General features: G+C 49.2%; 1 protein-coding gene across 3 annotated transcripts; it reads left to right on the top strand.

Annotated features, from left to right (window-relative positions):
- The first annotated feature begins 651 nt into the window (after nt 1–651).
- LOC136764649 (ribosomal protein S6 kinase alpha-4) lies at nt 652–14,678 on the top strand. 3 transcript variants are annotated; one of them, XM_066718869.1, is made up of 18 exons: nt 652–1,411; nt 1,772–1,968; nt 2,482–2,553; nt 2,821–3,039; nt 3,142–3,257; nt 3,651–3,845; nt 4,047–4,127; nt 4,407–4,510; nt 5,873–6,023; nt 6,718–6,879; nt 7,203–7,328; nt 8,831–8,964; nt 9,235–9,328; nt 9,432–9,602; nt 9,798–9,989; nt 10,107–10,266; nt 11,905–12,068; nt 12,377–14,678. In XM_066718869.1, the coding sequence occupies exons 1-18, from the start codon at nt 1,404–1,406 to the stop codon at nt 12,602–12,604; spliced, it is 2,574 nt and encodes an 857-aa protein (XP_066574966.1). In that variant the 5' UTR covers nt 652–1,403; the 3' UTR covers nt 12,605–14,678. The 3 variants fall into 3 exon arrangements, with proteins under 3 accessions (XP_066574966.1, XP_066574969.1, XP_066574967.1); XM_066718870.1 differs by having other exon boundaries at nt 656–1,411; nt 3,651–3,758; XM_066718872.1 differs by having other exon boundaries at nt 652–1,968.
- Nucleotides 14,679–14,944: the final 266 nt, after the last annotated feature.

The following is a 14,944-nucleotide window of genomic DNA, read 5'->3' as shown; positions in this document are numbered from 1 at the left end:
GGGGAAATCCTCATTGAAATCATGAAACTCTCAGGTACTGACACTAAAAAAAAAAAGTTCAATAGGCACTGTATACAGCAATAGGCTCATTTCGCTTTGTTAACATTGTATATTAATTACGGGGTTGTTCATTTAACATTATTCTTACATTTGCATATGTGTATAATGTGCACACACACGAATTATATTAATTATCGTTCTCTACATCGTATATACATCTAAAAATGGCACGCATCGTGCGCAGATGGCGACAGTGACTTCTTGCCCTGAATGCTTTTCCCGCTCCTCAACACGACTCTCCCGGATATGGAGAGCGGGTTGCGGAGGGAGCGCCTCGCCGTGCCGTGTGCGCCGGTGTCGGGCAGCACGACTCGGGCTCGGCCGCCGTGTGCGAGCGCCACCGGGGGGGAGCACAGCGCTGTCCTGCGTCCTCCAGAGCGGCCTGTGCGGCATCTGCCCACAGCCCGAGCGGGGGATTGGCGTAGCCGCCCTGCCCGGCACACGGCGCATCTTGGGGCGGGCTGCCATTCAACTCCAGCCGCCTACGGACGTGGGCGAAGTAGAGAGCGGAAGGGGGGATGGTGGTGATGGGGGGGGGCAGACCTGCCAAGTAACTTACCAGTCCCGGCCCTGCCGCTTTGGAAGGAGGGAGGGAGTGCACGGAGCCTCACGACTGAAATGCTCCCTGCGCGGCGTGAGCGCCCCCCCACAGCCCGTCCACCAACTTCAGCTCAAACGGAGCCCGTCCAAACGCCTCCCCGGCTTCCGTAGCTCTCCCATCACACACACAGCACTTCTCTCCCTCCTCTTCCTTCATTTACACACATATTTCCACACTGACTCAACTGCAGGCGCGCCGAGCCCAGCGGAAGCAGCCGGGACGCTTTATTTACTGATTTCAATTATTCATAATCATATTTATCTTTCTCGCAGGGGAGGGGGTGTCATTTTTTGCCACGGCACGGCGGTCGCCGCTCTCCTTCCCCCGGACACTCGGCGTGCAGTTGCCGTCGCTATGACAGATTGACCGCTCGATGTGGACGTCGCTGGACGCCTGTGGTCGCGGCGATACGGGGCAGAGATCCGGTCCGTCAATGGCAGCCTCGGCGACGTCTCGGCTCTGAGGAAGGCGTGCGAACAGCGGCGGAGTGCGTTATTATGGTCGCGGCTGCCGGTGCACGTAGAGTAGCAGCGGTAGGGAACTAGGTCGCCCCTCGACGCGGCGCTGCAGTGTCGTGACCCCGGGCGCAGTTGTGCGCTGGGGCGGTAGTGGGCTGTGCCGTCGTGTCGCCGTCTAATTTCGACAAGCACGAAAAAGAGGAAACTGGTCGTCAGAAATATGGTTCCATTTTGTGGAGGACGGGCGCGTCTCGGACCCGGATCTGTGTCTGTCGCCCCGATGAATGAATAGGTGAAGCTCCGGCGCTGGGAGGGAAGGGGGCGGGTGGGGGGCTGCGCGATTGCAGTGTAGGACTGTTGTTGTTATTATTATTATTATTATTATTCATGTGTATCATATTGTTGTTTGTTTTTGGTCTCTGTGCTTTCACTGGAATATTAATCCCGGCGTTGAAATCCTCCTGTAACATGAGTGCGGCGAGCCAGATTAGGGGGGATTTGTGCAGTAATCCGTCTGCGGGGGGCTTCAGCACACACTCGGCATCGGGACTCGGGGGAGGGTCGTGCGGTTCAAGCGTGTTATCATGAGCAGCACTCTCGCCTAAATAGATCATCTAATTAACACACACACACGTCCGAACCCGCGCTGTAGGTTTCCGTCATTTCCAGCGGTTTATTTGCGGACGGGCGAGCAGCTGTCCTCTACCGGCAGGCGGGCTCGGGCAGCGGGCAGGGGCACCGCGATGTCCGGCCAGAGCTCCGACTCCAGCGGCGGCAGCAGCGGCAGCGAGGGCTCCGGAGACGAGCTGAGAGATGACAGCTGCACGGTCAAACACCAGCTCACTAACGGTGAGAGCTGCTGTTATTGATTATGATGATGATGATGACGCTCTATTGTCTAGTGCGGTTATGATGATTTATTATTATTGTGGTTATTATCAACAGCTATCACTTAGGGTCAGTTTTTTGTATTATTTATCCTTGAAAGTGCTATATCACCATAGCTACCTTTATTATGTTTAGTAGTGGGAGTACTAGTCATAATGAAAGTACTACTGTTATTGTCATTATGCTAATTTGTATTGTTACTATTGCAGCAGCTTCTACTGTTACTGTATGGTCTACTGCTACTATTGTGGTTTAAGGTCTCCATAGATTAAGCTTTGTGGTCCAACAGAACTGTTACACCACCACTACTAGGACTACTCCTATTGACATTATCTGTACGCAGAAGGCTGTGCAGTATTTGTGTTCTTTGCAAGTTCCCAGTTTTCAGCTATGCTGTGCTCATATCTCTCGCCCTTCTCCTCTCCCTCTCCTCCCCTGCCCTCTCTCGCTCCCCCGATCCCCTCTCCTGTGTAGCTAACCTGACTGGACACACAGAGAAAGTCGGGATGGAGAACTTTGAGTTGCTCAAGGTGCTGGGGACAGGAGGTGAGCATACACCCTGACACACACCGAGATGCACGGAGATACAGGTTGTTTATTATGATTAGCTTATTAGCGGAGGCTTTTATCCAGGGGGACTGACCGTTTACACCAGCAAACGGTTTAAAAGTGCTGCAGCAGTGCAGTGATACAGCTGAGATGGAGAGAATAGTCAGAGGTGAGGAGGAGGGAGAGAAGAGGAGATCTGGAGAGGGTACCCACTCACACACACTGACACACTGCTGTAACACTCACATACACCCCCCTCCCCAGCCTACGGGAAGGTGTTCCTGGTGCGCAAGACCAGCGGGCATGACGAGGGCAAGCTCTACGCCATGAAGGTGCTGAAGAAGGCGGCCATCGTGCAGAAGGCCAAGACGGCGGAGCACACGCGCACCGAGCGCCAGGTCCTGGAGCACATCCGCCAGTCTCCCTTCCTCGTCACCCTGCACTACGCCTTCCAGACGCACAGCAAGCTGCACCTCATCCTGGGTCAGTGATTGGGAGGGAGAGGGGGAGAGGGGGATGGAGACACCTTTTAGATGCGCAGCAAGCGGTAGCTCATCTTCTCTCTCTCTCTCTCTCGCTGCGCAGACTATGTGAGTGGGGGGGAGATGTTTACTCACCTGTACCAGCGGGATCACTTCAACGAGGACGAGGTGCGCATCTACATCGGAGAGATCATCCTGGCCCTCGACCACCTACACAAGGTCCGCCCACCCGTACATCCATCCATCTGCCTGCCTGTCTGTCTGTCTGCCTGCCTGCCTGCCTGCCTCTCTCTCTCTGTGTACTGCCTATTGTCTATCTTTCTTTTTTGGTAACTGCCTTTCTCTCTGTCTGTCTGCCTGTCTCTCTATCTGTCTGTCTGTCTGTCTGCCTGTCTGCCTGCCAGTCTATCTGTCTCTCTCACTGTCTGTCTGCTTGCCTGTCTGTCTGTCTCTCTCTCTGTCTGCCACACAGTCACAGTCCCCAACCGTTGTCTGTCTGTATGTAACATCTCACTGTCACAGTGTGTCTGACAAATGGCATTGCCAGTCTCTTTGACCAATAAGATTGTCTCTCTCACTCTCTGACCAATGAGATTGCCCGTTTCTCTGCAGCTGGGGATCATTTACCGGGACATCAAGTTAGAGAATATCCTATTGGACAGCGACGGTCACGTGGTGCTGACAGACTTCGGCCTAAGCAAGGAGTTTCTGGAGGAGGAGGTGAGGAGAGCTGTCAATCAATCCATCAACACAGAGCAGGGCTGTGAATCGATCAAAGAGCAGGGCTGTGAATCGATCAGAAAGCAGGTTTGTCAATCAGTTAATGTGACATGAGATATTGGAAGTGGTGATGTACACACTGACTGTTTCTGTGTGTGTCTCTATGTCTGTCTCCGTGTGTCTTTGTGTCTCTGCGTCTGTCTGCGTCTCTGACTTTCTGTGTGTCTCTGTATCTTTCTCTGCGTGTCTCTGTGTCTCTCTCTTTGTGTGTCTGTGTATCTCCTGCAGAAAGAGAGGACGTACTCGTTCTGCGGAACCATCGAGTACATGGCGCCCGAGATCATCCGAGGAAAGTCTGGGCACGGCAAGGTGAGCAGGACGCGCACACCGAGACAGACAGAGAGACGGACGCATGGTGGCAGTCACACACACAAGGACAGACGGACACTGAGACAGATTACACCGCTCGCTCCACTGATAGAAGTCTGTAAACACAACCATTCTCCCAGACAATATGGTTATATAGGGGGGGAGCACGGTTGCCTAGTGCTGTTAGCCTACAGTGTGAGTGTGTGTGACCTGACCCCTCCTGCTCTCTCTCTCTCTCTCTCTCTCTCTCTCTCTCTCTCTCTCTCTCTCTCTGTGCAGTCTGTGGATTGGTGGAGTCTGGGCATCCTGATGTTTGAGCTGTTGACTGGGGCGTCACCATTCACTCTCGAGGGGGAGAAGAACTCACAGACAGAGGTGTCCAGGTGGGCTGAACCATCTCAGAATAAATGGGGGCAGTAGCTGATATAGGTGTAATACTTGTGTGTGTGTGTTTTTCTGTGCAAGTGTGTTTCTTTTGTATGTGTGTTTCTGTGTGTTTATGAGCGTGAATGTGTGTGTGTGTGAGTGAGAGACTGAGTGTGTAGGTGTGTTTGTGTGTGTAAGTGTGGGTGCCCGTTAGTGACTCAGTCCTGGCTGGCTCAGGGTGTGGGCCTCACACTCCAGCCCTGCCTCACTCCCCACCCCTGAGTAAAGTAATCTGTGCTCTTATTGCCAGTTTTTACACATGTTTCTGTGTACACTGCTTCTATAATAACATCACCCCCTACAGCACATATCCTGTAATATAGACCCTCACGTCTAATGGAATCAAATGCCTTTTTAAAGCCAATGAAATAGGCAAAGATCTTGCATTTTTTGTGGTTGACCTGTTTGTCTATTAGGGTGTGTAGGGTGTAAATATGATTTGGTACAAAGCCAATCTGACTCACACTCGGGACACTCTGTATTGATGCTGTCAGGGTTTTCTGTGTTTAAGTGCCTGGGACTTCCTATTTAATTTCTGTAGGCTGATTGATGCATCAGTTGTGTTTAGGTTATCTTCAAATTGATTGTTCAATTCACTTTCAGTTTCGGTTTGTTCAGCTGTTAGAACTTTTTGTTGAATATCTTTTTTAAGGTTTTCAAAATACTATGTCTATGTTGTTCTAGTTTGTATCGCCAATTCTTGCTGCTTGAATTGTGCACACGTTTCCCAGAACTCGACACATTTCTCTGTTGGTGAGGGTTTGGTTTTGTTTGCGTGTTTCTGTCATTTCTGACTGATGGAGTGTATGTAGTAGTTCAGGGTCTTGCATTAATGTCAGCGTAAGTCTGTGTCTTGTGGTTGATGGTGTTTTTGATTAGATAATTTTCTTAAATGCGTTAGTATCGATTTGCACCCGTCATCCAACCATGTCTGTGTGTGTTTTTCTGTTGGCTTTATATTTGTTTTGGGTCTTGTTAAGATTTACCATTATGGCTGTGTTTTCAAATACTTGATTATGTAATTTATGGCCAGATTCAGTCTTATCTCATTAGGTTGGTACTGTGAGGAAAGTGTTAATACTGTTTAATTTGTGTAGAACTGATTGCTTTGTTAAATTCCTCTGTGCTGTTAGGAGCTCTCTCTCTCCCTCCCCCTCTCTCTCAATTCCATTCAATTTTATTCAGTTCTATTTAAAAACACTTTATTGGTGTGACAATAGGAAACAATAAATACAGTAATTATACATTTAAGAATTTAACAGATATTGACAGGTGTATTCTCCCTCTCTCTCTCTCTCTCTCTCTCTCTCTCACTCCAGGCGGATCCTGCGCTGTGACCCCCCGTTCCCCCCTGGGCTGAGCACCCTGGCACGTGACCTACTGCGCCGGCTGCTGGTGAAGGAGCCGCGCCGCCGGCTGGGCTCGGGGCCCCGGGGGGCCGAGGACATCAAGGCCCACCCCTTCTTCAAGGTACCCCCTCATGCTGACACTGACACACTGAGATGATGTATCATGATGCTTTGCGCACATTATGGGACGAACTTCCGGCAAAGTGTAAACAACCGGGCAGCTAACATTGTTTCCACATGACACAATGTCGGGAGCACATTAAAACAACATCACTCTCTCACCCTCTACCATCGAAGGTGGGGAAGATTATATGAAAAAACTTACACTGGGAAGAAAAACTTGTGAGCCTATCTGTATTGACCCCTCTGTTGTTGTTTCTGTCAACCCAGATTTTTTTATTTATTTTGTAGTTGATCTCAAACGTTTTAAATCACCATGCATGAAATAAACAGCTGTTCGCTTGTCTTGCTGTTGGTAGAGGATGGCATGTGAACCACAGTGGACATTCAGACCTGTTTATAATGGTGTCTGAGCGCAGCACTGCTGACTTCCCATATGCTCAGTTTAGACTGGTTGTACTGGCAGCCACGAACAACGTGCACTTTTACATTCACTTTATATAGAGACACTGTGCTCTAACATTAAGCTTCATCCACAGAGAAAAAACAGATCAGTAGAGCAAACAACAAATAAACCGAATACTTGACCAGCTAGTAAACTCCTGGCCGGTATACGGTAGATACACACTGATTTACAACTACAAAGTGCCATCCTGACTCTCTCTCTCCCTCCCTCTCTCTCTCCCTCTCCACAGGGTCTGAATTGGGCCGACCTGGCAGCGAAGAGGATCATGGCTCCGTTCCGGCCGGAGGTGCGCAGTGAGCTGGACGTCAGCAACTTCGCCGAGGAATTCACTGGCATGGATCCCACCTACTCCCCCGCCAGCACCCCGCCCAGCACCGACCGCCTCTTCCAGGTCCCCACGCCGACTGCACACACGGGCCACACACTGAGCGAGCGCTGACCACACACACGGGCCACACACTGAGCAAGCGCTGACCACACACACTGGCCACGCACTGAGCAAGCGCTGACCACACACACTGGCCACGCACTGAGCAAGCGCTGACCGCACACACGGGCAACGCACTGAGCAAGCGCTGACCGCACTGAGACATTGACTGAGTGACTTTAATAATTCTCTTTCTTTCAATTCCATTAAATTGAAAAAGCTTTTTTGGAATGACTGTGTTGTTTCATCAGTGTTGTTAAAGCATCTCTCTCTCTCTCACACACCAGGGGTACTCCTTCATCGCTCCCTCCATCCTGTTCAACCGGAACGCGGTGATGGGCGACATCCTGGAGGCCCAGATCAGCCCGGACCGGCCCGGTTCTGCCAATGTGGAGCGCAGCGCCATGCTCAAGGTACTGTAACGACACACTGACCCCCAGCGTGGCGTGCTGGGGTATCGCACTATGCCCAAACACCTGAGGCTCGAATCAACCAATCAGGAATGACTGCGGTCACATCTGATCAACTGTAATATTCAACATGGCCACAGCATGGTTTTTCAGAGCGCTGTCTTTTTGAACTAGTATTTGGACACGGATATAAGCAAGGACTGGTCATTCTGAAATGCAAGCCGTCCCTTCTACTATTTTTTGCCCATATTCCTCTCGTATTTTTGTGGGTTTTACTTCTGTACGCTATCACTCCGATTGGTTTGTTTTGATTTCTCAGCCTAATGATGGCTTGCTACACTCGCAGTGGCAGCTCTTTGGACTTCATATTGAGGGTTAACAGCAACAGATTAAAAATACAAATGCCACACTCAAATCTAGACCTTTTATCTCTTTACCTGTAACTGAACTAATGAGGGAATAACACACCTGGCCATAGAGCAGCTGAGACAGCTGAGCAGCCAATTGTCCAATTACTTTTGAGCCCCTAAAATTGGGGGGACCACATATAAAAATGGGTGTAATTCCTGCAATTCCTGTAATTCAGCGCCCAGCCTTCCTCATTTCCCCCATATTTAATTTCACCTCACAATTTCACTGCGAGTTTCAAGTGGCGTCCTGTAGGTGAGGACGTGGCCATACGGAGGGGTTTAAGCACAGTGTATTAGGAAGCCAAACTGAGAAGGAAAAGACCATTCTGAAGTATAGTATTCCCACTATACAGTGTATAGTTCTTGTGTACTATTTATGGCCAACAAACCTCTCAGCCTGTTGATGGTTTTATGTCTATATTTTGACTCGCACTCAGTGATCTAATCTTGGATTTTGTTATTTTTATTATCTGGGACACATGGGTTTGCGATTATGGGTGAAAAGCCGGTAGCAAACAAAAACAAAATACATTTCCGTTTGCTACCGGCTGGGAATTTCCCAGCTGGGCAAGTATTCGGTTTATTAGTTGTTTGCTCTACCGATGTGTTTTTTCTGCTTATTAAGGTTAGCACAAAGTATCTCTAGATACTAGTGAATGTAAAAGTGCACGTTGTTCGTTGCTGCCAGTACAACCAGGCTAAACTGAACATATAGGAAGTCAGCAGTTTACACTTTGCTGGAAGTTCGTCCCATAATGCGCGCAAAGCATCATGGTACGTAGGAATATTGTGGATACTTAAACCCTGCTCTCTCTATCGCTCCTCTGCCTTCTTTCTCCATCTCCTATCCGTTTTCTTTCTCCCCAACCTCCCATCTCTCTCTCCTGCTCCTCCTTAATTCAATTCCAGTCAAACAAAGCTGTATTGGCAGGACAGATTGACATCAGTGTTGCCAAAGTAGTGACAGCCCTGCCCAGGCCTCAAGAACAGGCTGATGGGAACAATACATATAGGAATTCAACTTTACATTTATATTTTACACTTCAACATCTATTTACAGACTCTTTCTCTCTCTTACCCCCCTCTCTATCGTAGGACTCTCCCTTTTTCCAGCAGTACGAGCTGTTCCTGCAGGAGCCGCCCCTCGGGGAGGGCAGCTTCTCGGTGTGCCGGAGGTGCCGCCACCGCCAGAGCGGCCAGGAGTATGCAGTGAAGATTGTCAGCCGCCGGTGAGACCCCTCTCTCTCTCTCTCTCCTTTCCCCCCCCTACCTCCCTCTCCCTCTCCCTGCTCCCTGCTCTCCCACATTGCATCCGTGTGAAATGGAGGCCCAAGTGGAGGCTGGAGTGAGGTGAGGGGCCTGGTTGAGGCCTGGAGTGGAGTGTGCTGAGTGTGCACCCAGGGCTGCGTTTCAGGAGGTCTTTACGTCCAAGTCCCCCCTCCCGTGTTACATGTCCTGTGTGCCCCCATGTCACATGACCCGTGTGCTCTGCTCTGCAGGATGGAGTTGAACACCCAGAGGGAGGTGGCGGCTCTACGGCAGTGCGAGGCGCACCCCAACGTCGTCACGCTGCACGAGGTGTTCCACGACCAGGTGCGGCTCCACACATGCCCACACCGACACTCCCTCACACCCTGTGACACACCCAAACAGACATACTCACTCACTCACTCTTACCCCCCACTGTCTCCCTCAGTATCACTCCTATGTGGTCCTGGAGCTGCTGCGGGGGGGGGAGCTGCTGGAGCGGATCAAGCGCAAGCGGCTGTTTGCCGAGGGGGAGGCCAGCCTGCTGATGAGGAATCTGGTCTCGGCCGTCAGCTTCATGCACGACAACGGAGTGGTGCACCGTGACCTCAAGCCCGAGGTACTGACCTTTGACACACTGACCTTTTGACACTCTGACACATGATCTCTGACACACTGACTCTCTGACACACTCGCCCTCTAACATTCTGACACACTGTATTACTGTAACACTCTCAGTCACCCCTATCTTCTTCCCCATCCCCCCCATCTCCCTTCACCTCTTTCTCCTCTCCCCCTCTCCCCCTCTGCACAGAACCTGCTGTTTGCGGACGAGGGGGAGGAGGCTGTGCTGAAGGTGATAGATTTTGGGTTCGCCCGCCTGTGCCCAGCTGGCAGCGGCCCCCTGCAGACACCCTGCTTCACCCTGCAGTATGCGGCACCTGAGCTCTTCCAGCCGGCGGGCTACGACCATGCCTGTGACCTGTGGAGCCTCGGGGTCATCCTGGTACTGACACACACACACACACACACACACACACACGCCTCTGTCTTTCTGTATCATTCTTGCTGTGTCTGCCTGTGTCACTCTCACTGTCTGTATCTCTCTCTCTCTGCCTCTCAGTACACCATGCTCTCAGGCCAGGTCCCCTTCCAGAGTGAGCAGAAAGGGATGACCTCATTGCACGCTGCCGAAATCATGCGCAAGATCAAAGAGGGAGATTTCTCATTGGACAGCGAGGCCTGGACAGGCGTGTCCGAGGAAGCCAAAGAGCTGGTGAGAGGTACAGTGCACTTTACACTTTACCTGCTTCATACAGTGTGTCTATACAGTACAGGGGCCCCAGTCGGTGTGTGACCCAGGTGTGTCTATATAGTACAGGGGCCCCAGTCAGTGTTAGAGCCCAGGTGTGTCTATACAGTACATTACAGCCAATCATAACATTGTTTTGTGTACAAAGCAACACGCCAAACATATGCAAATAAAATAGATTGCATTATCTTTAGAGTTGCACGCCCATTTAATTGCATTTTTATGCGTTTATTACTTTCCTGCAGATGTGAACAGCCCTCTCTTGTTAATGATCGAAACAGCTCAGCACATGTAACTGTTTTCACGTGCTCATGCTGTGCCACTGTGTGACTATTCTCATTTACAATCACCATTTTTAAAAGATGGTATTGTGAAATATAATTGTCCCGCATTTCACTACCTCTTGCTTGGGAACTTGATGACACGGCTTTCGTCATGCGCAGGTCCGTGTATCGAAGCAGCGCTGGCATTGGAAGGATAAAAGATACGGCACAGAGTTACGACAAACAAAGTATCTTTAATGACCATTATTGTTTGCCCAGGACTTTAAACTAGAGTTATTGTAATTAATATCAGGGGAAATGATAACTGCTGAATAAAGTCCTGTCCTCTAGTGACACCCATTAACATAGCCTACAGCGGTCATGTCCCGAGAAGACACAACCAGATCAATACGTAAATTACCCCAATACCCCGCTGATACAAGCTTAAATGAATTAAAAGTAGAAGTGCAACCTGTTCCTACAAGCCCCATAAGCAACGAGGATTTGTGTCAAAGCATTTGATCTCGTCCTTAAACATGTTGGCTGGAGGCTCTGGGGGGCCGCTGTGTGAAACGGAAGAGTAAGTGAAATGAACAGGAAACGCCAATGTTCTTCTGTTTTTGCTCAAAATAAAGCCGGGGGGGATGCTAAATATATGGTAAACAGAAATGTCTCTGCATCTCCACAAGGACTGAGATGCAACGCCAGCGATGAGAAGCAGGCCGAGCACGTGATGGTGTTTTGAAATGATCGCACACCCTCTAGACTCTAGTCCAATATTTGTTGGATCTGTGCCCGATTACACAGGCGAGGATAATAAAATCGAAAAAATCCCAGATGAGATCACTGAGTACAAGTCAAATAGACGTAGAGCCAACAGCAGGCTGGGCCAAAAATAGTACGCGAGAATGTAAATAAACTAATAATATATACCGTATAGTGGGAATTTATTCTGGCGTTATGGGCGGACTTTATTGAATCAACAATTATGCTTCCGCCAAGCTGGTCGACCCCCCCCCCCACCGAAAGTCTAAACAAACTCAACACATGTGGCTTGTATTTCTGAACCTAGGTTCACCAGTCACATGATTGACTCCCAGTGTAAAGGGAGAGCCGCAATGGGAGACGGGCATGGCTACTGGGTGTAGATTTATTGGATTAAATTTAAGTATATTTCGATTAAAGTGACAACACAAGTATGCAAAAAAAAAAAAAAGATTAAATACTCCCTCTCCTCCCCCTCTCTCTCCCTCTCCCTTCACATCCCCTTTTCTCCCTCTCTCTCTCCCTTCTTATCCCCCCCTTTCTCCCTCTTTCTCTTTCTCCCTCCCTCCCTGTGAGTTCAGGCCTGTTGACAGTGGACCCAGCCAAGCGCCTGAAGATGAGCGCCCTGTTGGAGAACGAGTGGCTGCAGAGTGGGGGGGCGCTGAGCTCCACCCCCCTGCGCACCCCCGACGTGCTGGAGTCCTGCGGCCCCACCGTGCGCACCTACGTCAACGCCACCTACAAGGTGAGAGGGAGAGGGAGATGGAGAGGGGGAGGAGAGAGAGGGGTGGGGAAGAGAGGGGTGCAGTGCCACAGGGAGGTAGTATATCTATATGTATGTGTATATAGAATAGAAAATTACAGTTTGGCTAATAAACCTCTCTCTCCCTCCCTCCTTCTACCTCTCTCTCCTGGCCTTCGTACTTCTCTCTCTCACCCTCCTTCCCACACTACCTCTCTTCCCCCTGTTCCTCCCTCTCTCTGTCTCTCTGTCTTTCCCTCTCCCTCTTTCCTTGTCTCTCTCCCTATCTCCCCCCCCTCTCTCTCTCTCAGGCGTTCAACAAAGGGAAGAGGGAGGGCTTCTTCCTGAAGAGTGTGGACAACGCCCCCCTGGCCAAGCGGCGCAAGCTGAAGATGACCAGCACGGGTGTGGAGACGCGCCGCTCCTCTTCCTCCTCCTCCTCTTCCTCCTCCTCCTCCTCCTCACGCTCCCACCCCCCTCCACCCCCTGCCCCCACCTCCCCTCCCGTCCCGCCCCCCGAGCCCAAAGCGCACAGCTAGAGACTAGCCCCAAAGTACACCCCCACACGCATACAGACACCCACAGTGCCACAAATGTTGCTCCCAACACTGCCAGGAATACACCCGTGCAGCAGCACACGGACCGAGTCCCGCACACAGCACTGACAGACATCCCCTTCCCTCCCGCTGTACCCCAGTACAGACACCCCCCCGAGGGGACACTAGCAGAGCGTACCAGCTAGTACGGTACCTGAGATCATCCCCAGCTGCGTACTAAAGTTTGTACCCATTGCAACGAAAAAAGAGGCGGAGCAGAGTTGGAGATGTCAGTAAAGAGGGCGTGGTCTCGCCTCAGCTTGGAAATCAGAGCGACTGTTCGCAGCACATTATATTTTTAAAGTACATTTATTTTAGTAGCGTAGTCGATTATATTTTTTCTTCAGAATGTTTTTTATTTGTGATGTTTTTATCTTTTAGACCATTGTGTGCAAAGGTGTCACAAAAATACATAGCTGAGGCTAATTTACATTTCCTGTTGCACTTTTTTTTTCCCCCAAACAATATCTCAAATATAATCTAGACTTAAGATTGATTACTACATTGGTCTCAATTATTTTAAAGAAAATAACAAATTCAATGCACAGGCGGGGATTCGGACCTGGCGCCTCCACTTGCCCCTGACGGTATACTAATATACTTTTGGCACAAGTGGGCTATAGGCTACATACAGCCCACTATTATATATAACTTAAAATACAATATTCATGTATTGTATTGCATTAAACTTTCAGCTTTCAATACATTCTCAGCTATTTCATAGTACATTTTAACTGACAATTTGTACACTGGTTATTATTTAAACCAAAAAAGAAAATGTTACCTGTGGTGTCAATGTTATCCATGTACAGCATTTGTTGTCAATGTAAAAAACAAAAACGTTAATGTGTTTTTATATGTGAAAAAGAAATGTGCTTATGAATCTAGTTATGAGTAGTTCAGTTCAAAAGTTGTCAATACATTATGATTTTTCACATTTTGCTGCACTTAGTACGGTACTATCCATAGTTAGAGCAGGACTGAGTTAGTCCCGTACTTCGTCTCCTCTAGAGGCAGCAGCAGTGGTTTTGGGGTTCGTGCCATGGAAACCTTGTTTAGTCTACAACTGTGGATGAACTTCAGCCGCCGAGCTCTTTGCAATGGGTATTAAACTAGTCTGCAAGTTTAGTACGGAGCTGCGCATTAACCACAGGATCATCTCCAGTTACTGCACTGCTTTCAGTTCAGTGCAATTGACCCATAAAGACCTACAGACCCCCCCCCCCCCCAAATACTGACTCAATACACACTTCCAGGACTTCCCTCCACTGTACCCCAATACACTGTGAGACACCCCCCCCCCCCCAAAAAAAAAAAATCAGTAAACTTGGAGAGACCTACAGACACCCCCCCCAATACTGACTCAACAAACACTGCCAGCAATGTTTCCAGAACCCTCAAGACTGAGCTACAGGGGGCCCTTTGGAATTGCCCCCCCATGGGAAAAAAAAATACAGATTGAGACATAACTGTACTGAACTTTTGGGGGAAATACTCTTCACTTAATCAATCAAATGACCGATCAGTCGGTCATGCAGTCTTCGTCTCCTGATCAATAGTAACAAGTTTCCTTGTTCCTGATAACGGCTTGTCTTCTCACTTTGAATATACTATTCTAATTATGAATTATTATTACATTTTTTTTGTACTCTTTGTTTTAATTATTTTATTAGATGTTATGTGGATTCGATTTTATTTTAATTTTTAAATGTTTTGTAATCACAGAGGAGGCATTACAGTCCAGGACTTGGGGATGCCGTTTCATGTGTAGCGGCCAAAAAGGACAAGTGACAAAACACAAACGAATGGAGACGCATGAGAGCCATCCTAATGCCTCCTGTTCTTTTCTTTGGGTTGGTTTGTCGTTTTGTTTTTTTTTGCTTCGGGAATCTTTTTTATTGGAGCTTTCATATCATATCTTCTTGTTGTCTCTGATGGTATGAAGAGGCAGGGTGGGGTGCAGGGGTTGCAGCCCACCGGGATTCTGAAGAGGAATAAAATAATTATATTATGTATATTTAAATATTGATATTGTTTATTCCCACGTAACTGATTGCATAATGAATGTCAGAAGAGAGGGAGGGAGGCAAGAGGCTTGGAGTCTAATTGAACTAAATTGAATGGTCTGTGCCTCTGGTACTGGTGGCACTTGGGGTTTGTTACTGGGTGGGGTAAAGGTGCAAGAGGGGCTGCTTTGTTGCTGTTGTTTGGCAGCCTACTCCCAGCCGTCCAGCGCTCTGATCTGGGGAAGACGCAAACGCCCCCCCCCACCAACACACTGAG

Source organism: Amia ocellicauda, chromosome 12 (assembly GCF_036373705.1).
Source record: "Amia ocellicauda isolate fAmiCal2 chromosome 12, fAmiCal2.hap1, whole genome shotgun sequence".
In the NCBI taxonomy this organism is placed as follows: domain Eukaryota; kingdom Metazoa; phylum Chordata; class Actinopteri; order Amiiformes; family Amiidae; genus Amia; species Amia ocellicauda.
Note: the sequence above shows the minus strand (reverse complement) of the source record. Positions and strands in the feature narration are given on the sequence as shown.